At 39.6% G+C, this 25,354-nt stretch overlaps 1 protein-coding gene across 1 annotated transcript in view; it reads right to left on the bottom strand.

Moving 5' to 3' along the window:
• Positions 1-25,354, bottom strand: part of KCNMA1 (potassium calcium-activated channel subfamily M alpha 1) — a gene marked incomplete at its 3' end in the record, with an annotated part of 543,667 nt that overhangs the window by 69,513 nt on the left and 448,800 nt on the right. The window contains exons 25-28 of the mRNA XM_021712861.1: positions 23,649-23,758; positions 12,193-12,261; positions 9,851-9,862; positions 2,862-2,948 (exon numbers count right to left, since the gene is read on the bottom strand). Coding sequence (XP_021568536.1) covers positions 2,862-2,948; positions 9,851-9,862; positions 12,193-12,261; positions 23,649-23,758 — 278 coding nt within the window. The remainder of the gene's footprint in view (positions 1-2,861; positions 2,949-9,850; positions 9,863-12,192; positions 12,262-23,648; positions 23,759-25,354) is intronic.

The raw sequence follows: 25,354 nt of genomic DNA, 5'->3' as shown, positions 1-25,354 counted from the left end.
CTGACCACAATAAGCTTCTGCCCACCCTATCTTTTCATTTATGATGGCTTCTATCCCTTCATCTCTACCTCTGCTCAAATGCCACCTCCTCAGAGAAGCCTTCACTTATACTCAACCTAAATTCAGTGACCCTGTTGTGTGAATTCTTTTACCATGAATTTTTTTTTTTTTTAATTAATTCTCTCCTCCCTAGAATGCCCTGAGAGAGCAGGGATCCCTTGCCATTGTTCACTGTTGTTTCTCTGGTGCCCTGAACAGAGTCTCCTAAATAGTAAGTTGCTTGTAGATATCTGATGAACAAAAGAATAGATATGAAAATGTTTCCAAATATTGTTGGTTCTGTCAACTTTTCAGAAGAAATAAGGATTTTTATGTTAAAGCTCATGACCTTTTCAACTTGGCAGCTAATTTTTTTTCAATTGTGACTCAAAAGAATCATATCTGTAAGCCAAACTGAATCAGTGGGCCACCATTTTGTGACTCCTATGTAAAGACTATGTTCTAAGGCTACTTAAAAAGGAAAATATTTAGTGGCAGGGAGTAGAGAATAAGTGCCCAATTGTTCATTCTCAAGTGACCTTTTAAAGACTAGAATTGGATAGCTTCGCTCCTCTTTTTCTAAAACACTGCATCTGAAATTTTCTATGAGCTAGAATTCATTAACTCCTTTTGTTGCTTGTTTACAGTGGAGGGTGAAAACTCAGTACTAGATCATCATAATCTACTTTTCCATTTTTACAAAACTTGTTTAGTTTCATTCAAATCTCCAATGTCCTTTCTGTGGTTTTCTGCAGTCTTCATCTATTTGAAATCCCCTAACTGACAGCATTTGCTCTGACACATCACACACCATGGAAAATTACAGGCTGGTATTGTAACTGATTGTGTCAGCATGTATTTGTGAATACCATAAAGCACTGAAATGAGACATATTGCACTCCCTAATATAGGAGGTAATTTATTTTTTGGACTGCTTGGTATTTGTGACATTCATTAGTGAGAGATGCAATAGGAAATAGAATTACACAAATGGGAGTTTCATGTTATATTTGTTATCTGGGAGGTGCACGTGATATATGGTGCCGCTGTATTCCCCAGTCTCCTATCGTTGGTGCTAAGATGCTGCTTCAAGCTTTTGTGTCTCATTGTCTGGACAAGAGCACAATCTTCTTTGCCAGAGACCTGGGGTGGGAGGGCTTGTCGTTTAGCCCCCATTCACCCCACTTTCCCTTCTCAGGTGACCCCAGTTCCAGGATACTCCTGAAAAACAGTGAGATTCCATGGACTGGAGCGGGAATTTCTCTCCTACAACTGAACAATGGTGATCTTTTCCCAATTTGCAGCAGTAAATTCAAGTTAATAGAATAAATTTTTAATTCTAAGTTTTAAGAATTATTCTTTGCTCCTCCAGCTCTTGTTTTCTTTTTTTCCTCTGAAAGCTTTTGTAATTAGCATGGCTAGTTTTCTAGAACGGATGAGGAGGAAGCGAACCATAAGCATCCGTTGTCACATATCATCATTCTAGGCTCAACACATCAGGCTCACCCCTAGGCAAATAATTAAGAGTTCAGGCTCTGGAACCAGACTTCCTGGCTTTAAATCATGACTTTCTTACTCACTAGCAGTGTCGCTATAGGCAAGTTATTATAGTTAACCCATCTGTGCCTCAGTTTCCTCAAATGTAATGTGGAAAATAGTAACATTACCTGTTTCATAAAGTTGCTGTGAGATTTGAATGAGATCAAAGTTGCCAGAAACCTGGCACCTAGAATCGCATTGGCAAATAGTAAACCCTTCTTCATAATTGTGTGTTAGTATTATTAAATTTGGTAGAAAGAGTGTGGGTTTTAGAAAAGGAAATGCCAGTTCCAATCTGAGTCCTGCCACTTACTTATGTGCTGCATGGCCTTGGATAAATTATGTATCTCTGTTTTACAGATGAGTAAAACCCTGAGTGTTTAAGGTAACTTACTCCCCAGGTTATTTTGGGGAGTAGCAATAAAGTATGTAGCATATCCAGCACATGCCTGGCTTTGAGTAGGAACTCATGAAATGAAGACAATGGGCTTATGTACATAATTGTAAATCTTCACAATTAATAATTTACTTGAAATATTGTATGTAATGTTACTGCTGAGCTGACTGACTTGTCTGACCATTTGCATCTCATTTTCTGCTAGTAAATTTTTCCAAGTTCATAGCATGGAATCAAATGTAACAAAAGTCCATGTTGTGCTGCAAAAAGCCCTGTGATTCCCTAGGCTGCTTAAACAGGTTTAAGGATACTAATAAAAATGTCATGAAACATCAAGGCCAATGAAATCCTGGGCTGTATATACAGAGGCTCAACAATCAAAGCTGACAACTTTAGCCACTTACCTAGAAAGCCACAGATAGAAATATAGCTAGTTTAATATTTCTTTCTGAAATTAATCCAAACCTTTGGAAATTCCATTTGACATTTACAGGAGATAATTCGCCAGTAAATTGGCCCAGATAACATTAAGTAAAGAGCACTAGACAAGGAGCCAGGTGTCCTGTGATGTTGTTCTTGGTCACCAAGAATCAGAATGACCAAGAGCTCTCTGAGCCTCTGTTTTCTCCCTCATAAAATGAAGTAGTAGATAACTAGGCCTTTCTGGTCCTAAAATTTTATTATTCGAATTCAAAGATATGGAATTGACTATAAGACTTTGAAAGCACAAGATTTAATAAATTGTTTCCTAAAACTCTACACCATTTGATGCCCTGTTAAGAAGTTTGGGGTTAGAGCTCTGTATATATGGCAGCACGCCCATTTCAGTAGGTCAAGATGTCTATGGCTGGACCAGCAAGAAAGTCAGATGAAAGTAAACTCTTACCTTTTAACTTCTTTGGCATCACTTGCGATGAAAAATCCTAAAGTCCCTTCTTGGATCTTAAGATGGTTTCCGGGATTAATTAATATACTGCTCAGTGAACAAAAACAAACAAAGAAGACACATTTGTGAGGTTATGATCTGAATAAAACCTTGTGGCTACACCATACTGTTGTTTCTATAGGGGGCCCACTAGTCTAATGCTTTCCCCAAAGATTGTGTTCAGACAGAGCCTGATGTCTACTGCCCCACAGTTTAGTTTGATAATGCCATCATTAAGCTCTACTGGTTAATTCTCAGGTTGGCATACTCTCAGTTGAGGAAATCAAAGCAAATCTAGGTTTTAGGGCCTGGGATTACACAATGGGCCAGGCTAGCTGCCATCATGGGCATCTGATTTGAAGCAAAGTCCATCAAAATGAATCCCTTTGAAATTGTTATTGATAGTCAAAGTTGAAGCTTTATTGACCTAATGAAACTAGCTACACCAATTTTCCATTAGATGACAGAGCATTAATGGGACCCCTATATGTATACAGAAACATACATATACACATATCACATATTACCAGGGGAATGGTACAAGACAACCCTAACCAATGTGGAAGCAAACCAAACGTCTTCATGACATTGATAAGGATATGGAAGTAGAGTCCATGTACATACTATGTAGGAAGAATTGGATCTACCCAAATAATGAAAAAGAAAACTGTCAGCAGTTGGATATTTAATGATTCCAGACTGCTGTTCATAAAAATGTATGGAGTGCTGGAATAAGATGTGTGTTTAGCATGTCCCAATTGACACAAACTGTAGTTAGAAAACAAATGCAAACGCAAAAAGAAAACTTGCCCTGTAGGGAAGTAGGAACCTAAATATACACTGTCCTTGTTCAAAGTGGTATAAGTAGATTAGCTGACCAAGCTGTGTTTGGACTGACAGAAGAGATAAATGTATCTAATCTAATAAATGGATAAAACAAACAACTTTAATTTTCTGCAAATCAAAAGCAGAATACAGGGATGTCTTATGAGGAGTCTGAGATAAGGCTTTGGGCTTAATGGATACTGAATTTAGGGACTCCAAGTGAAGCAATAGATACAACAGATTCTTTGATCTGAAAAGCTGATGTTTAAGGTAACATATATTTGAATCAGTCTAAAGGAACTCCTCAGCTGCCCAAAACAATCAAAATGGAATTGATAATCAACATGTAATCTTTTTCTCCTGGTAAAACCATTCCAGAAAAGTGCTGTGGTTAACAGAGTGATATGTCTGTAATAATACAGGAAGGACTCAGGTGAACTATTGTTCTGTTTGGAGAGCTCTGAGCAGATCATTATTGCAAAATAATTGTCTGTGGTCACAAGAACATCCACCATTACCTATAACAAGACCTGACAAGAGGAAACCAAACCTGTGTCATGGCTATTATTAACACTAAATAATAGCAAGAGGCTACAAGGATTTGGCTGTTCTGCTCCACAACCACAGACAGCAGTGAGATTCCTCCCAAATCAGAGAACAGACTCCACACTAATAGCACAGCTTGCAACAAGCAGCAGCATTCTATATGCACTTCCTAATTATGCTTCCGTCAATGCTTCACATTGGTATAATGAGTCCTCTGACTTTACACAGTCACAAGGCAAAAGGGTCAGAGCTTATATAGTTCAGAGGGATTTCTCTTCCAAAGCCAACTCAATACAACATTTTAGAAAGGAAGAATTCTGGATTTTGTACATATTTTTAGCTCTTTTTTTGTTGCCAGGCAGTTCTTATAGTCCTGGCTCTACAGTCAGAAATTGGGCCCAAATTCCAGCACTGCCACTTAGTAGCTATCTGACTTTGGGCAGTTTACTAAACCTTCCTAGAACTCAATTTCCTCACCTACAAGAGGGTACAATGATAATTATAGTCTTTCTTCAGAGAAGTAAATGAGATAATATATAGAAACCTCAATGCATCTTGGTTGTTACTTTTTTTATTCTTAAAAAAAAAAACCCTAAGTATATTTTATTTGCAAATAAATTATCAGGGATTTTCTTTGGCTGACCCTATGGAATGGAGCACAGGGCTTTTTATCAAAATACATTGCCCATAGTGAGATGACGTTGCAGGGTGAAGAAGTGTACACTCCAGAATAATGTATAAGGGCATATATGAAAAGTTCCATGCACTTCTAGAGCCTAAAGATGCTAGTTAAGTTGAAAAGGCCCACATTTTCACATGTATTCATATATAAATGTAAGAAAGCTGCTGAGTAAAAAAATCCTATCATGATTAGAACAGCTTAATTCAAAAGAAAAAATCTGACCCTCATCAACATCTTGATAACATAAATGTGCAAACCAAGCTTACATGCAAGCCCGTTTCCTTTTTTCATATTATGTGCATCATTAATTGCACTCCAATGATAGAACCCACTTGTCACTGTGAAATATGTTGATAGCAAGGTTCCTATCAATGAAAAGTTTCTTTTCATTTCCTTTGTTCTTTATCAACAGTGTCCAAGAATTGGCCTACAGTGAAAATTTGGAATTGGATTTCTAGAGAGGGCAGGTTGAGATAATTTATTACAGCCTTTGAGTTGCTTTTGTCAAGTTAGTGTAATAGAGAGGAAAGATTTTAGGCACTGCTGTAAGGCACATTTTGTGTTCCAGTCTCAGGTTTGCTGCCAATGTTGGTTAAGTGCTCAGGCACACGAGTCAGGCCTCACAAGTTTGGGTCTTGGCTTTGACATGTGAATGTATTTAAGTCTCATTCTCCTCATCTGTAAAATGGGTGAATAATCACTAGTTTACCATGTCTGTAAGATGATTAAAGTGCAAACTATGTGCTGAGTAACTGGCACATGATAGATCTTAAATACACGGTTTCTACTGATAGTGATCTAGGTGATTATAAAACTGAGAAAGAAATAAACTCACACACACTACCACTCTCTGTTTTGTCCTTGGTGCTGATAAATGACCCCAGAGGTACCCTACTGGCATTAAAAAACCTTTTCACTGACCACCAGTATTCAAATTGTTTTATCTCTGCACAGCATCTGGAGATGGGCTAATGTAGACTGCCTTTTTGTTTGCACAGTGGAGTATCTCCTATTCCTTAAATATTATAGCTGATTGTGCAAGGAGTCGAAAGCATCCTTAATGACCCCAAAGACCACATGATACCAAGAAGCCCTCTTGTTCCCTGTGAACAGAGGTGAGAAAGTCTAAATCATCTCCATATGAGGTATGAGGCCGCACTATTTGAAGATACTGAGATAAGACTAAGACAGCCTTCTGGGTAGGAATCAAAAGAATGAACACAGTCCTTGAGAATAATGAAAGAAATCTAGCGGCATAAAGATGTTCATTGTACTGGATTCGGCTTATATATTTAAGGGTTTGGTAAAGAAGCACATGCCCCAGATTCCAGGGGACCATGACATATAATGTTCCCCATGTAAGAGTACAGGGTTTCAAAAACTCTCTGAAAAAAAAAATTAAGTATGTTTGATATTTTAGACATTGAGGCTTCTATGTCCATTCCAAAACTAGAAAGTTTAAATAAAATGTAAATCCTCTCCTTCTTGAAGTTAAGGATTCTAGACAGAAGTAACTTTTCCCGCATTTTTCCTGAAAAATGCCTATTAGCCTTAGAATTTGCTATTGACCTAATGAGAATATGTAACTTTTTCCAAAGAACTTTAATCTCTTTAGGAGAATATCCGATGTTAAGTTTGTTTTATTCTTCTGACTGCCAAAAGTCTCCTTCCCTGTGTGCCACTTTAAATCAGTTATTTGGCTCCAGTTTTGTTTAATTCACTAGCTTATCAGAGATAAACTTCAAGATGTGTCATGTGAAGAATCAAGAAAATCTCTAAGAAGAAAAGTTCATATATCCATTAGCAGAATTCCAACAAGGACATCTTCTTGGCAGAGGTGGACGTTCCCTCATTTGAAGGAACATATAAATTATTCTCTTTCTTCTTTGACCTTACTGATTTCAACGGAAAACATTCAATGACAGTTGGAAGCACAGGGCTGGTGGGGTCCCTTCCCCAACCAAGGATACTTGCTTTCACACTAGTTCTAAATCTAGACTTATTACTCATTTACTCACCCCCTATATGGAGCAAATACATATGTTCCATGAGGAGCCCGTGGTGGAGCAGAGGGGTAAAAAACAGGATCATGTTCTATTTACTTTTGAGTTTCTCAGAGTTGCAAGCTTAAATCCCTGCATGCAACAGGCACTTTTCAGATATTTGTTGAATTAATACAAACATAAGTCATTGTCCTCAGCTCCAAAATTATCCTTTTCCTCACAAATAAGGAGAAAGAAAGTCACAGCTTTCTTTTAAAGACCAAGTTGCCACTCTCATCAGTCAGGTCAATCAAAGGAGTGACCATACCTCTTCTAGGGGGTTGGCCAATGAGCTAACACTCTCTCAGGGGCATTAAGTATGAATGTACAAATATACAAGTATATATAGAAAGTGTGCCAATTGGGAATTGGAACAACTGATTTCAATATTGAAAACACAACTCAGAAGTGAAATATGTGTTCCTAAGCATAAAACACATCTACATGGATTGGCTAGCAGGGCCCAGTCCAACAGGAAAATGTTTCTGTCAGGTCCCTCCATGAGAGAAGCATTGGATCTCAAGCAGCATCATATTTTATTGGGTATCTCTTGCTAAACACTGGTCAGGTTGGGGGACTGGGGCTTGGTGTGGTGGGGGAATGATTATCTTTCTTCACTCATTGTATATAACTGGAAAACATCTAATGTTATTGTCCTCAATCATTGTAAACTTTACTAGTTTACTATTTTTAGAGACAACCAATGATTCATAATTCAACTAAAACAGTTATTTTTAAAAGGAAAGTTTCACCCATTATGAATACATATGATAGATGTGTATTTCTCTCCTCCTCCCTCCGTTTTTGGTAGGTGTAATGTACCATTCCCCAGGCAATTAAAAAAAAATCATGATTCATATGAGACCACCATTTGTACTTGATCACATGGTAATTATATTTGTGTCTAGTAAGCTAATGGGACTTCATTAACTACAGCAAGCAAATAAGAACCATCTAGGACTTTAGTTCATGCTATGCCCAGATGAATCATGCCACTGGGAAGAGATTTCTTTGATCACACAAGTTCATATGCAATTACTATCAGTTGGACTTTATTTGAACCAACTGGGTCCCCTCTCAGGGAGTACAACTGCACTGCAGTTTGTTGGTTGTGTTAAGACACAGCTCAGAGAAATCCCATATTGCAAATTGTATCACCTTTCTGGAACTTTTCATTTCTTCTGGGCTTGAAAATACAATATATGCTACTGGAGTCCCACACAACTAGACACACACACTTTCACTGTAGGATGTATGTAGGAGACACAGTTATGTATTCCATGTTTCAACATACTTAAGCCCAGTTCACTTACACACAGACAGCATGATCCAGATTGCTCCCAGTCAGTCAGACTCAAATGATTGCCACTGTGGTATGCCAATGATATTGGCAAGGACTTATTTAGCCCAAATCCATCTCAACAATTTTAGAAATGGCATTTTAAAATATATTTTGCACATACAAAAAATATTAGCCACCGGAGACAGGGAAGAGAGAGTTGATCTAAGAAGGATAATGCTGGATATTTGATTCTGGGAGCAAGCCAAGTCACTTTCTGGTATACTTTAGGACAAGTCATGCCTACATCACAGCATGCCTTCACCACAAGATAAAAGGACTCAAAGGCCAAAAGCCAACAGCAGAGGTGCAACCACTGTGGACCTTTGAAGATGCAAAGTGTTGCAGTAACTTCTTGCAGTTGGATCATAACAATAATGCCAAACTGACAGGAAGCCACCACTATTTATACACATCTACTCAAAAAAATCACAAGAAACTGACTTTGGAAAGAGGTCCAGACAAATACACATACATACACACACACCCAATAACAAACAGAAACACGTGACAGAGACTACAACCACGGAGAAAAGTAACTCTTAAAAAGATGAACAAGTAGACATCTCAATAGTATGTTTTCAACAATACCGTCTTAGAGAACACATTATTGAAAAGTTATTAACCCAAAAAGTTTTTTAAAAATGTCATTGATGACAATCAGTCATGTTTCACGCAACATAAAACAGCAGCAAAACAGGATGAAAGTTACATGGTGAAAGTTGAGAAACTCTATGCCCAAACACACTAGGAAAAACAAAAGTTGTGATTTTTGTCTCTATAAGTAGTACTCATTCTAAATCAAATGTGATAATCTGAAAATTTAGTAGCAGTGTTCTAAGTCTTTACTGAGCACTGCCTAAGAAAAAAATACTCTAAATGTTATCACCAAAATAAGTGTAAGGTAAAATGTAAGTGTAAGGGCTTGGTCTCTGTTTTGTGGATAAAAGGACATTAACTCTGTTCTACAAACTGGAAACTGTACACAGGGAGGGGGAGGTCACTGGGAATGTGGATGTGATACATAGACAAAATGGCACCAAGACACATAGGACAATACAGAAACAGACACAAAGGATTGGAGAGAAGCGTCCTCCTTTTCAACTTTAATAGTATTTGTTCCCATCATTGGTGCCATGATTGAAAACAGGAGTGTGCCTTTCCTTTTTTTTAGGTTTCCTGCAAAGAAGTTAGTGCGTCATCCAAAAGAATCAACAAATCAAACGATAACAGCAATAGGCTATTTTTGGTTTAAGTACTCTAGTTGGAGATGGGTATATATACATACATATATATATACACACACACATATACATATATATAAATACACATATATAAAAGATATATATGAATATATATATATATATATATATATATACACTAGGCAAGGGAATGAGATTATATATGTGTATATATAATCTCTCTCTTCTTGAATTCTTGGCAAATGGTTAGTCCTGTGGTTAGGAGTGAAGATAGAGGGTGGAGGTTGGAAGGAAAGTTAACGAAGAGTGCATACCGCTTTCGGCTTCTGCAAAACGACAAGAAAAGAATTTAAAATCAAACAATTTGATAATAAATTGATTGACACCAGAAGGAAAGAAGGAATAAAACCTTTGTTTCAAATCATTTGAAGGATGCATGTGAAAACAAGGTTTTTCAGCAAAGCATGAGCACAGTATCATGGGGTGAAACCAACAACAAAAGAGGTAGTTAAACACAGGTTGAAGCCAAGAGGTGGGAAGGAAAAGCAGGCTTTCGGAATTTTAATACCCAGTCCGTTAGAAAATGTGAGAGGAAAAGAAATGAAAAACTTTCAAATAAAGAACAATTTAAAATTATCATCTCGGGAAGTATCAAAAACTCATTTATTTTTAATGTGGATATTGTGTTTGATGAGTCCTGTTGTTTTCTCAGAGGCATGATCCACATTCCTTCAAACACACCTTTTTCCACAAGAACCAATGTGTGTTCACACTGAGACCAAGCCACATTTGAGGAGTCAAGCTGGCAACTGCACACAGAAAGCCAAACAAAGCCAAACATATTCTTTTTCGCCCTTTCCTGAAAAAAAAAATCTAAAAACTGTCTATATCCATAAATAAGGCTTTGTTGAAAACATCTCAGATTTGTGAATCAATTGAAGGGTCCATCCAGGAAAAGAGTTTGTCTTCAGGGAGAGCTCTGAGTTCATTTTCTTGGAATAATGAAAGTGGGTTCACACTGAACCATTTACAACAGTCTTTTGTTCTCCCTCCTTGAGGTGACCAAGTGGGAGACAACTGGTCAAGGTTCAGGACATAGTCTCCCAATGTAAAATTATTCCAGAATGGTCGAAAAACACTATTCAGCATCGGCATCACCCATATCATGACACTTTTTTGAAAGATGCACAAAAGTGATGAAGAGAAAACACTCAGTTACACAAAGATTTACTGACTTGGCAACACAAAGAATATCATTTGCAAAAACCCAGGATACACAATTCCCTCACACAGGTACAGATGAGTATTGGGGGAAACATGGGCAAACAGTAATCCTGGAGAATCCCATCTCATCTGCTGAGCAGCAAATTACCGGGAATCTCAGTTTTTCGCAAATAATGTTCTTCACTTTGCCAACACAAAAAATTTATGTCTACATATTTGTTAACCACTACGGCCATGTCCTACATGTGGCCACCAAATCTACCATTTTTTCTTTCTTTTGGTTGATTTGGATTTTCAAAGTCGTTTAACATTTAATCAGATCAACTTTGTGAGCAATCTGATCTCGTGGTCAAGGTAACAGAAAACACTGAATTGAGTTGCTTACAACCCAGTGTTTTGTTTTGTTTTTGCTGCCGACACAGACTGTATATTTGGAAGCCTGGCTGAATGGGATCATTCACCCAGTAAATGAAAACTCCTTAAGTGGTGATAACAGGAACCTTCTAGTCTTGCCCTGCTTAGTTATTAAGGCATTTGGTGGAGGGGGAATCTGCACCCTACACTTGGGCATCTACAGGAAGAAAAATTACTATAGGAGGAACACACTCTGGATGCCATTTCAGAGAACAAAAGCGCGAGGATTTTTCAATGAGCTCTCTTTCTCCCAAAACTACTGATAAGAATTGGGGAGCAAAAATTATCTCTATTTTATCTGTAATGCATACAGCACCCAATCAACAAAACTTCCTGTTAGTATGATGCTTTCCCTCCTCCAGCATGAACTCATATATTGACTGGGGTGTTATCTATTTCAACCAGACCCAATCCCTCACTAGTCTGATTTGTACATAATTAAGTACAAAATAAATAAATAACGAGAGCTCCTGTCTCTGAGCCCCACTCTCCTGGCTAATATACATGAAGCTGATATTCTGCCACGTGGATTTTGCTTGCAGGGGGAGAAGCACATATGGTACACAATAGGCTGCTTGTAATTTGGCTATCAAGAGACCTGGTGTCTCCCTTCACAGCTCTACCCCATGCCTGCTATAAAAGAGGCCAGAGTCTACCTGCTTTTTGCTCACAGCAGTTAAAAGTAGTTTTAGGACAGGGTCTGTCCCAGTTTAATGCTTAGAAGGTAGAAAATCCAGGTTGGCATGTTGGGGTGGAGATATTTGAAGGACCCATCCCTCTCCCTTGGGGAAACACCCTCTGAATGCCCAGTGGGGCTTGGAATGCCAGGCTGGTCTGGGCTAGAAGTTGCAGTGTCTGCTACAGTATGCCTTGAATTGTACCCTAAGGTCAGAGAGGTGCTGAATTGGGTTCCAAGCAAATAAATAATGCACAAGAAAGCAGAAGTGAACCGACCGTTTCCAGAGTGCATTCTCACCACCATAAATGTCGGCCGGCCGCTGGATCGCTGCAAACTTACCGGCTCTCTCGGTTGGCGGACTTGTACTCAATGGCTATCATTAGGAGCTTGAGTTTCACAAAACACAGCCTGCAATGAGATGGAGAAACCTCCCAGTCAGTGCTTCTGAACAACTAGAGCCACATAACAAACACTGTTACAACCTTTCAGTCTCCTCGTGCAGTCATTATCCAAGGGGATCCTCATGCCACCATCACTGTGCCAAAGGGAAGGGGTGGAAGCGACACCTCCCCATCTTCCCTGTTAAACCTGATTTCTCACAAGTGATGAGGTGCTGGGTGTTCAAAGTGCAAATTGCACTCAGGTCTGGATGTCTAGACACAGACTCCAAGCAGGGATTTGTGCCTGGGGATTTACACTGGGCCAGATTCATTAGTTACTCGGCCGGGTAGTAAAATGTTCACTACAGGGGGAGGGAGAGATTTGGACCAGCTGGACCCGTTATTTGGATTCCACTTTGGTCTTTTGTACAAATGGCTCATATTGTTGTTCCGAGCAGACCCCTGTGTGCTTGGAATGATGGTAATAATACTTAGCCTCTGTGTAAGAGCCCAGCACATGACTATGGCATTGTCACTCCTGGCTCCATCCAAGCTGTCTCACCTCATCTGCCCTGTGCTCCCGACTGCAGACTAGACTTCTTTGAGTCTGGCTTCTTCCTGCCTCCGTCCCTTCCCTCGTGTGGTCCCTGCCCCCAGTGCCTTCCCTCCAAGGCCAGGTCAAATCTAATCTCCCAAGCAGTAGTGCTCCCCAGCTACTGCTACCCCTGACTTTCTATTTCGGAACTCCCCTATCACCTTGTCTGTAAGCAAACCATTGAGCTCTTAGTCAATTTTATACTGGCTGTGGTTGCTCCCTACTGTTTCTGTACCTGAACTTTGACTGCTTAACCAGAGAAACTTCTGCAAGAGTTTTGGATTTGTGTGGAATTTCCCATAGTGCATAGTGCATGGACCCACTGATATAGAGAAGCTCAATAAACAAATGGTTTCCACTTACTGGTTTTCAATTCTAAGAAAATAACAAAAGGTGCAAGAAAATATTTACGTATAAAGATGTTCAGAATAGTGTTATTGATGCAGAGTAGAAAAATTGAAAGTAACCTCAATGTCCAATAATAAGGTCATAAGGTACAGGGCAATATGGTATTAGCATTCCAAATGACTTTTTGAAGCATATTTTGAGATATAAAATCAACAAATAATATTATATGGAACGATACAAACATAAATAACAGGATATGATTAAATAAAAATTTACATTTATGGACATGAAATAAAAGTACATAAACAAGAAAATAATTATATATATTATGTATTTTAAGTGTCATAATGAGCGCTACCACTTATATTTTAAGGAAGTTTTGAATGATAAACATTGAAAAATTGATTGACAAATTGAAAAATGAGTTGATGCTTATTTAACTCCACCATTGTAAGAGGGATGAGGTTGAGGAGGGAGGGAGCTTCTTGGTGGTCCAACTTAATAGTGACACTATCCCCAAGAAGGAGCTGATACTCCAGTTATTCAGACTTCTACTGATATCTCTATTTTACAGGTGGTAAAACCAAGGCTCAGAAAGCCCAAATAACTTGCCTACAGACTCTAGCTAATACCTGGCAGGATATACAGCTCCAGTGAAGCACATTTTGATTTGGGAGAAATAGGTCACAAACAAATATACAACTGAATAAATAATACGTTTCTAGTTTATGGCAAGTGCTAGGCAGAAAATACAACAACCAAAGAGGATAAAGAGTACCTAGAAAGGGTAGGTCATCTGCAAAGGTTCAGAGGACCATTCTGAGGATGCAAGGCGCACAAGAACATGAGGAAGAGAGGGCAATTAGAAGAAATGGGGAAAGAACTTTCTAGGACGTAGAAATATCAAGTGTCAAGGCCCCGAGGCAGGAAAGGCTCTGGGTGTTTGCAGATCAGCAATAAAACCAGCAAGGTTGGAGCTGAGTAAGCAAAGTTGAGAGGGATAGTGATTAGGTCAGAGAGTGAGGTGGGAGCAAGCAAGATGATGAGGACATTGCTTGCCACAGGAAGGAGTCTGCAACTTATTCTAAGCAAAATGGGCCTTTAGTTGGTTTTAAATAGAGAGGCGGCGTATCAGATGCACTAGACACAGGGATGTGTTGCTTGCAAGACAGGTGCTGGCAAAGGCCTCATGCTCTCCAGGCAGTGAGACCAATCGCTTGTTCCTACATGTGAGGTAGTAGTCCCAGGCATTGCCTTCAGCAGACAGTCAAATTTCAAAGGACCACTTCCATCCAGGCGTATCAGGGCTCTCCTGGTGATTTGCAGGTTTTCTGATTCCTGCCAGCAGATTCTAATGACCTGGCTTTGTGCTGATTAGGCAGTTTGCTGAAACACCAACACACACATCCAACTATAGCTGGAAAAATGCCGTTCTTAATTTACGTCCCATAGAGCACCGCTAACATGCACCCTTTATGGGGTTGTTACTTCTGGAGCTTAAGTTGTTTTTTAAAAAAATCAGATAGCTTATGCAATGTTTATTGAACCAAATTACCAGATTAAGTAACCACTTTCTAATGTAAACAGCAGCTACATGCCAAAAAATCAAGGAAAGGCTGATCTTAACTTAGCATGGATCATTAAATGATTAATTTGCTGATACCCTATAAGCAATGACCATTCCAATTTGGAACCCTAGTTGTTCATGGAATCAAAGATCTTAATTGCTTTTATGGATCTAATCCTACTGGTAAGAAAGGAAGAAATAGTTCATAGTAATAGTGAATTACATCTTCTAGTTACTAAAGTACCATTTACCTACTGGATATAAAAAGAAAGGAGCTTCCTAATACAAGAAAGTCCCTAAAAATCTATGTGGCCTGGTACACGTTCCTTAACCTCATGGGGGTGGAGGAGCAGTTCTGAGTCCTCTTACAGTTTTAAATCCACAACTTTATCCTTTCAAATCCATATATAAGATGATTCTATACTGCCTTGTAGAAAGAAGCCTCTTTAAGAACTTTGTTATCTAAAGCAAGCTGTTGCCAGAGGAAGAGGAGAGGGACAGGGTGGTGTAAACAGAGAGACATATACAAACAATGCCACACCATAGATTTTCAGACTCAGACCCTTCAAGATTGGCTGGTCCTGCCCTTCTTATATAGATGGTAAAACTAGGGTCCAAACTGAAGAGAGCAATGAGCTCAAGGTCAATGGGTTTTTATGAATAAAAGCCAAAAGTGGAAATCAGGTCTCCATGCAGTGTGTGCACAGATGCTTTTCATCAGAACACAGGAAATGAAGTGGCAGTCACAATCCCAACATGTAGACACATTCTGCTTGGAAAGTACAGTGTTTAAAAAAACCAAAAAACAGAAATAGACACCAACAGGTGATTTCATATAAAAACTAGCTTTTTGGCTTTCCTTGAAAAATCAGACAGGCTGTACTGAAACCACATTCCAGGTGGTTAAAAAGGACTGAGATTTTGAAGCACTTATCCTCTTCCTGCCCCCATCCGATAAAATGTGTGCTCTCCAGTGTGCCACAGTTCCCCACTACTCCCTATTGTCTCAGACCATTTCACTCTTCATTTTTTGTTACTAACTGCCTGCCCCCTATCAGCATATAAATTTTTAAGCCCTGCTTTAACAGGTATCCTCTGGATATTGGCAAAATACAGATCTTGAATAATAAACCATGATTTACACTCGAACCAGAACTATGGCTCGCCCATGAGTATTCAAATCACATTTTTTGTTAGATCCTGCCACAGACAGTGGGTCAAAGTCAGGGTCCTAGGTTTAAGACTGTAGCAGAGGTGCCGCTTCTGTTGGGGGCTCAGTGAGAAACAGCAGAGCAAAGTGAGTAAACAGGTGAGCTGGTGTGATGATCACTTATTTACTTGTCTCTCCCCTCTACACGGAGTTTCTCAGTGCATGCTTTGCCTCACTGGCATTTTTCAAAGTTCAAAGAGTAAGGTTTCAATAAAGGATGAATAAATAAATGCATGAATGAATGGGGAACAGAATCTCATGAGTGGCTGGAGTGCAAATAAAGTGGCAAATGAGGTAAATCTAGCCAGATGAGGCTTGGAAGTAAGTATAGGATCATGAAACTAGATGCATCTTAACTTGTTTGTTAGAAGCAGACAAACTGGAAAACAAGGATACGGAAGGAAATAATAGTAGCAATATACTCTGAGTATCTAATTTTTGGCTTCAATTGACTATGGCAAGATACAGGTTTAATTCTAAGATACAGAGAGCAATTTGTCCTTGAGACCTGCTAGAGATCCTGTTGTAAAGGGCACACTCTCAAGGAATTTGCCTTTGGACTAACCAGAATTGATATCCTGTGGCTAAATATTTACTTGCATCATTCAACAACACTTTTCTTTAAAAGACTGGGCATTAGCTATCTAATCATTACAGTCATTCTTCTGGTTTTACCCAGCCTACAGGGTTTCAATGTATGCAGGACTGGTGTGGGATTAGGAAGTAGCATCAGGATGAGTTAAGATACAAAAAGAAGAAAACTTTCACAATGTGATTAACAGGAGAAAATCAGCCATAAGCTAGCAATGATTTAATTCTTGGTTTCTAGAATAAAATGTCCCAATACAGGAAGTTGTCACTGATTGTAAAAATAATTACAGAGGAATAGAAATGATTTTTTTTTCAAGAAAAAAATGCCACTTTTCACAAAAGGTCCTAAGCCAGCAATCTGCAATAAAACTGTTGTAATAACAAGTTAGATTGCTTTCTTGATAATTATTAAGTAGAGGTCTACCAAATTTGACAATGACATTATACGATGCTTTTTTTTTTTTTTTTTTTACTGCCAACATCATCTGTTAACTACAGTAGTTTCAACCCAGATGTTCCTGAACAAAGGCTCTTAAGAATTAGAGTCCAACTGTTTCTCCCTAGCCAGAGGGAAATAAATTGTTCTTGCCATTAAACCAGCCCCCTTGACTAGAAAGATTACTTGCTGGTGTGAATTAAGCATGGAAATCTGTCATAGAGTTTGCACCTTCAGAAAGAACACGCAAAGAGGTTTGGAGCTGTTGAAGATGAATCACCCCACAAGTCAGGTGGGTGAGGACAGAAGAAACAGCTGTCATCATGTCTCCCAAACCCAGTCCCACCCAAAGCACCAGCCCCACCTCTGCTATCCAGAGGGCCCCTGGGAATGTCAGACTGGCACATGTAATTGGAGTAGATGCTGGTGTAAACACTGCACATTGGGAAGCCAGGTCTGTACAATCAAGGGGATAGAATGAAAAAGATTCACATTCAGGAGCTTTGATTTGAAATGATAGGTTCTCAAAATGGAAACATCTAGTTAAAGAAACTTTGAAACATCGAGATTTGCAAGACTCAGCACAAAGAAAATAGAAGTGATTTAAAATGTTCATGGAGATGTTGATAAGACTCCATTTCTCTACAAAGCTTTGATGGGGTGAAGTAGGAGGTTTTAGAATACTCTCTCTCTCTCTCTCTCTCTCTCTCTCTCTCTCTCTCTCTCTCTCTCTCTCTGTCTCTCTGTCTCTCTGTCTCTCTCTCTCTCTCTCTCTCTCACACACACACACACACACACACACATACACACACACACACACACACACTTCCACTAGCACACTGAGGACACTTGAATTTAAAAATAATTAAATTATTTGATATAAATAATTAGCATTTGCCTGAAATGAACAAATGTATTTTAGATTTGCTATTGTTATTAATCAGAAACATAAGATAAAAAGAAAAGCTGTGTGTTTGCTACGCATAACCAGCATTGAGCCAAGGCACCACTCTATTTCCAGTTGGACTCTCTCTCTCTGACCCCTCTGTAGAAAATTCTAGACCTACCACTGCCTCTGTAGCCTGCTATTAAAGATTTCAGTAGATTTTATGGTCACTGGTTTATTCACTAGCATGTAGAAGGATTACTGATCACCTTCTGGGTCCCTATAGTAAATATGACCATTAAGTTGTATCCACATCTGTGTTAATATATGTTCAGGCCCAATTATAATACTTCCAAAACAAGTGGATGAATAGGACCAGTCTGTGAGGGAAAAATATTTTTTTACAGATGAGATCTGAGCTTTTCCATAAATTCACTTAGAATGCTCATGTTGGCAGCTAGGCTAAAGACATTTATCAGATAACAATTGGGCCTGCCTGATTTCTTTTGTCTCCATGTTCAAACGCGAATGTCTTTTTCTAAAAGCTAATGGTTTCACAGAACTCAAGTTAAACTAGCTGTAGTTTTCACTGGGCAAGCAGCCCACCTTTCTCTAGGCGGTCTTAAATTTTGTTTCCTTGAGCAGCTTCTTTTTAAAAATCTGTCTATGTAAAACAACATAGGTTGAGAGCCTAATTTTCTGAATTCTGGGGGGAGGGTGCCCATTGAATGTATGTAGGTAGATGAGGGGATGGAGAATTCCCCCTGTACTCTTAAAACAGCAAGTATGCATCCATACTTGTCCCTGGGCTTGGGGACAGAACTCCTGCCCTTCAACACAGCCGAGGAAGATATGATCAGAGTTCCCCAAGTTACCCAGGCATTAAATACTCCACATCAAATCTGAATTTTAACTGCTCCATCAGTTGCGGAGGGACAGAAAGAGACACACCATATTTTAAATACATCTCTTGTCCTAATCCCCTCTGAGCTGTAAAACCAGATACAATTAAGTTTTTACATTTTGCAAGTGATGAATGACTGACTAATAGGCTTACAGTGAGATTCAGAACCTGGAACAAGGTGTTCTTGCAGCACCCAACTGCTGAACCTGGGGTTTCCTCCAGCTCCTCCTTGTCTACCCATCTCCTCTTTACTCTGCCCTTCCTTTCCTACTTGGGGGCAGGGAGAGTACATCCTCATGTTTGCCAGTTCTCATGATAAAACCGCTATCACTATTTCCCCCAAAAGCATCCCACATCTCAAAATATATCTGATGTGTCTCTTTCTACCATTTAAAGGGGAAATCAATTTGCTGTCATTGGAAAATTTCAAAGGGACCTAGATGTAGAGAGAATTCTGTGTGATACTACGTGGCCCAGCCTCCTAATACCCTACCATTTAGAATACCCTTTTTCCTCTTCATCCCCTAGTTGAGTCCAACATCCTTGCAGGGTACAGCTCAAATGTCAACACTTCCTAGGAAGCCCTCCCGTCTCCCCAGTCCACAGGGAGCTGTCCTTATATTGTCAGCATCTGTACTCCAGTTGTGTGCATTCACCAAGCACTTATCAAAGGGTGCTGACATCTCCCCAAGGATGCTTATTATTTTCCTTAGCCAGACTGCAAACTCCAAAGGCAGCCCCCATAGAGAAGCTGAATCTTTTACTTGGCATTTATAAGAATTGCTATTAATCTTTTCATACACATATGTTTGATTCAATCTAGTTGCAGTTTCCTCTAGAAGTGGCACCAAGGTTGGCACAATGGTGTAAATATCCCAAGTTCATTAACTAACTGGCCAATTGACTGGTGACTGAGAGAATTTTCTAAAGGGTAAGAGGAAAATAACTTGGAAATGTCCCAATGTGTTTCTTTCTTTCTAGGTGCCTGTATCATATTCAATGGGGGAGAGAAGGGCTAAAGGAAAAAGGAGAGGTGAGAGAAGGGAAAAAAAGATACTGGTTAAGTACTGAGAGATTAAGTACTAATATTCCATTTCAGAGATGAGACAGTTAGGGGTAAGCAACAAATCTAAGGTCAGGCAACTGATCACTGAAGGAGGGTACACAGAAATTAAACATCTTGCCTTAGATCACATATTCAGCACTTGCTTGCAAGATGCAGCCCTCTTATAATTCTGTGATTTGGAATCAGGAAGAAATATTCCGATGACTGGGCTCAAAGTGGGAAACAAGAGGTTATTCCAGAGCATTAGGTAGAGAACTACAGTGTGGTAGGGGTTTCCAGGTCTCACGTTGATCAGAATCATCTGACTTGCTTATAAAAAATCAATGCAGATTTTCAGGTCTTGCCCCAGATATTAACATCTGGAGATGGAGCCTAGATAGTGTGCCATCTAATAAGCTCCCCCAGAAGAGTCTTAACTAGTCAGCCTTCAACCAGCACCTGCTCCAAGCAGCTTCTAAATGCAGAAGGGTCCAGCCTTGGAATCCTGGTTCTGTGACTTATCTACCAGGTGGCTTTGAAAAGGGCACCTCTGTCCTTTAAGTCTCAGCTTCTTCGTTTATGAAACAGGGACAGTGGTATTAATATAAACACCACAGGATGGTTGCAAGGATAAATGAGAAAATGTTGATGATAGGTTAGATATGCTTTTGCACTTTGTCTAAATTAATTTCTGGTTTGGGAACAAAGCTACATCTTCTGGCCATACACATGAGCATCCAGAGGGCTGGGTGCAGAGAAGTCAAAGTACACAGCTGACATGAGTCTCACCTTGGACAAGGGAGAGAATCTCTTGGCTTGAAATTTCTATAGAGATAGTTTTGGGGGTTGGGGGAACTTCTGTGCCTCCTGCCTCTCTTGTACCCACTTCTTGTTCTTTTGGGAAACAACCTCAAATTTTACCCCTATATTCTGTTCCCATATCTTTTCATAAAATGATTCTCCCAGCTTCTGAGAAAACTCCAAGCTCTTCAGTGCTGTGATCCCACCCTGCAAGGGGGCATTCTGCCAGCTCAGGGGAAAAACAAATTTATTTCTTTTCATGCTTTAAGACATTATTGGCTGCATATTGTTTTAGTGCAGCACATAATTACAGAAACTGCTCTGAAAATCTGTATATTTTATCTGTGCTTTATTATACTCAGAATATTCCCCAATCCTTTTTCTTCTCCATGAACCAGCTTAAAATATATTTTGGCGTCCTTTATGTCATCTTGAAATTGAATAGCCAATTCTTACTGTAATGAAAATACTTATGCGCCAGCCCAATGATATACAACACTACACTCTAATTATGGCTGTGCTTTAATTAACCTGAATTGAAGAGTGTTATCATTAAACTGCTGGTAACTTTGAGTTATGGCTTTTCTTTAATTTAAAGTAGAAAACACAGATAATTAAGCCTCCAGATAATCAAATGCTTGAGGAGAGCGTCAATGTTTTGGGATGTTCCTAAATCTCATTAAATGTCCTTTCTTTATTGATTATTTCTACCTCTGTTGTATCATTGTATTAAACGAATAATAGCACTAAGTTGAACACATTCTCACTCACGTCAGAGGTAGTGTTTTGTTTTGTTTTTTTTTTGTATTCCAGAAGCTTTACTGAACAAATACTAAATTTTCTGACAACAAGGTAGGTCTGGGAGATTTCTCTCCTCCTTGGGACATGTTCTAAATACAAAAATCAATCAAGAGAGATATTCACAGCAGCCACTAGTGTCAGCACCTGAGCAGCTCTGAAAGCCAATAAAGTTCTACACCACCCAGTGGGTCAGGGTTGGCAAATTCACATGTCTACAGGGCCAGGCCTAGGATTTATGTGCAAATCTGGCTTGGTTTAAGATATCGGGGAGGGAAGGGACTAAACTAACCCTCCCACTACAGCAAACTGGAGCCAGTTAGCACTCGGTAGACATGTAGGTCCTATGTTGTCATGTCACATTTTCAAAAGAGGCCATAAATCTAGTTTTTAATGTGAAATGCCACTATTATAAAATTAAAGAAAGAAATAATTAAATACTGTGTAGGGCAATTGTGTGAGTCAAAGGTGGCTTGTGGATATCCCAGTTAGAGCCTCTAGGGGGAGCAGTCCTAACCCCTCAGGTTATTCTGAAAAACTGACTTGAGTTCCCAGAAGTGGAATTAAGAGAAGGGAGGGGAAAGAAGGAAGAGCCCAGGGGGCTTTCCAGGGAAACACTTGTTAGACACAAACACCAGGCAAGCAGAGAACTCAAAAGCCAAGAAAGGGGGTTTCATGACTCCTCTGCTAATGCCCCCAAAACCTTAAGACTCCCTGCAGGGGCTGGCAGCTCCACTGTGTGCTCAGAGCACCACCTTAGACAGATGAGGCATCAATTGCCTTTTTATATAACCAGTTTCTGTGAGAAGCCCTGCCTTTCCTGGGGACTTTCCATCCCAGACAGGCCAAGCTCCAAGGAGCTCAGTGTTCCAGGACCCAATACCTCTGAATGGTTAACTTCTTTTCATGGCAGAAAGAGAAATAGCTCTCAGAAAAAGGAAACACATGGGAGTTACAACAGGGCATCCATTTTCAGAAAATAACTCCTTCTGAATCAATTACCTATTCACTTTTCCAGTCCATTTAGCATTTAAACTTTCGCTTAGAGACAGGGTGAGAAATTTCAGTAAACAGACAAACCATTTTGGATGCTTAGGGTCTGGACCCAGGGACTGACAGGGTGCGCCTGCTGCGTTCACTGACAGGTGTCTCCAGGTAAACAGGAAGCTATCAAGCACTCCGTTCCCCTCCCTCATGCATCCAGAACAGAATACTACCATACAGATGAGCCCAAGAGCAGGCAGGACTGTCCTCTCCTTTATTGTAAGGGACACTCGGTTTCGTTTCTGCATTTTCAGACCTCCCATCAGAATGGCGGGTTTGGCTTGTAAGTAGGTAGGGTGTGCAAGCAAATGGCTTTTCTTCCTCAGTCCAATAAGTTCCCAGATTCCCCTGTTTCATTCCAGTTTTTATGAGTAAGACAGTTTACCAAATACTCCACTAAGGTGCCAGTAGATCAGGCTTAATGTTTCATCATTCTCAGGAGGTTTGTGTTTTCGCATGGGACAAAGCTGCTGCTTGACTCAAACCCAACATCTGAGACTCTAAGTGGGGAATCTGAGTCAGTGTCATGCCTATGGAGGATACCTGGAGCACCTATTCTACCTGGTGGGGCCATGGCAGGCTGGGACTGCCCCTTGCTTTGATCCATCCTGCTGAGCCAGTATAAAGAGGAGTTAAGATTTGTTATTATAATATGGCAGTTGTCCATGTGGGGGCTAAACTGCTGAGAACATTTTCAAAGACTCCTTCTGCACATTTGGTTCCATATTTCCTCAGCAAAGGGTGAAAGCACTTTGAATGGCCTTATTTCAGTAGCTTCTCTGATGTCTCTATGATCTGACTTGATTGGAAGACAGATTAAAATTCCTTTCATCAAGGGGCTGGCAAGATTTGTTTTGCCCTATAAAGATCAGAGAGACATGGGTTCATGCCACTCTTCATAAGTGTGTCTCCATCACAGGAGACATGCAGCATAACTGCAGTTCATAAGTTAGTACAAATGATGAATCCAAGCCCAAGACTCTCAGACCTGGAGGAAAAAATGGGGCCAGAGGAAATCCCTGAGGCAGGGGCCATGTAATGATCTGCCTTTCTGTTCATCACAGAAGGCTGGGCACACGGGACACCCTCAACAATTAAGTGCTCCCCCAGTGGTGCAGAGCAGAAGTCGTGACTTCCTTTCACGGACACATTCAATATCCCCAAAGAGCATCCAGTTAATGGTCACTTACTCACAAACAGTAGGGAAGGACAGACCCACGAAGGCACTGGAGAGATATTCTGTGTACATTTCATTTGAGACTCCTTCCAAGTAGTATTTTTGCCACGTGTCTTCCTCAATCTGAAGGAAAGGAATACATGAGGAGAGTTTAAAATATGACCATGGGCTGTGAAAAGGACACTTAAGTTACACCCTCTTGCAAACAAATGAATGCACTGGTTAGATAATGATTACCTTCTCCAGCAACCGGGAACACAACCACAGCACCCACATAAAGCTCCCAATATTCCTAAACTCATAAACTTGAAGTGTATCTCCTCTAAAGCATCACTTCTTTTTCAACCTGTATGATTTCCAAGGGTGTGGAGACAAGGCTATTCACCCACAATATTGATGGGCAAGTAAACTGATACAACTTTTTTGGAAAGCAGTGTTGCAATTGTTATCAAAATTTTTAAAAGAAAACACTCTTTTACACAACAATTTCATTTTAAGTATTCATAGCAAAGAAACAAGTATACAAATGTAAAAAGACACACATACAAAAACATCTTTTCTATTCCTGAAAAACTGGAAATAACCCAAAGTGGTACATTTCTACAATGGAACACCCAGAAGCAAGTAAACATTATGATGAAAATGTATACCTATTCATATATAAAGTATGTTAAAAGGCATATTACAAAATAGTATGTAAGTTGGATCCTACTTTTTTAAAGTACCCTATAGTTATTCAAATGTTTGTAAAGCCACATCTCTGAGTGATAGAATGAAACTTTTTCTCTCGATGTCTAATGTCTGACAACTTTACAATGAGCATATATATCTTACAATAAAACAATATATTTTTACTTTGAAAAAAAAGAAAATAGATTTTTCTGATCCTACCTAAAATCTCACAAAAAAAGGAGACAGTGGTTTCCAAGAAGTCTTGTCCCAAATTTCATTAAAATAGGTATTTTTTAAAAATTGCCCAACTCAGCTGATTTTCCCAGCAACTCTCTTCATGCCAGGCATTTCTGAAAGGATTTGATATTGGAATCAGTCTTTAGAAATTAGTGAGTCGCAAGAATGCTGAGCCCCTCTGGGAACTTAGGGATCTCACAGGCCTCCCAGAGGGTAGGAAGGAAAGCTGTGTACCCTTGGGTGTCCTTGAGCCACAACTTCCCAGGCTTCACTTCTAATGCAGGCTGAGGTTAGAGGAAGATGAGAGGAAGCCACCTGCCAACAGGAAGTGGCTTTCTACAGTTTCTTGTACTGATCTTGTACTGAAGGGTATCTTGCCTATGGCCAGTCAGTTAATTGGGAGAAATACCACACTTAGATTGGAAGAAGACATGGAAACAGTAGGAAAGGACACACTTAGTGTTTATGTGGTAACACTGTGGCATACAAAAGCCAGGAAAAAATTTAGACATAAACTGAATTTCCCTGCCTCTGTGCTATTTGTCTACTCTGTACTCAACCTGGATGATTGTGTAGGTTAACCTCATTAGATTGAGTTGCTTCCAACCTACTCCCATAGGTTAGACATTAGCTATGCAGTGCTGTTGAGTAGGAGCTGTTTATCTACAAATTGGTCTTCTCCAGAGTGGGATCTTTAAAAAAAAGTCACTCAGCCGCCACTTTTAGTGCTAAACAATGTGATTTTAAAAAATTAACTGTAATGTGTTTAGCTAAATTAACTTTTTAATTTCTCAGTCATAAAATCTCAAT

Source organism: Carlito syrichta, unplaced genomic scaffold, assembly GCF_000164805.1.
Source record: "Carlito syrichta isolate Samal-C Ts95f unplaced genomic scaffold, Tarsius_syrichta-2.0.1 Scaffold303673, whole genome shotgun sequence".
NCBI classification, from domain to species: Eukaryota; Metazoa; Chordata; class Mammalia; order Primates; family Tarsiidae; genus Carlito; species Carlito syrichta.
This window is presented reverse-complemented; position numbering and strand designations above follow the sequence as displayed.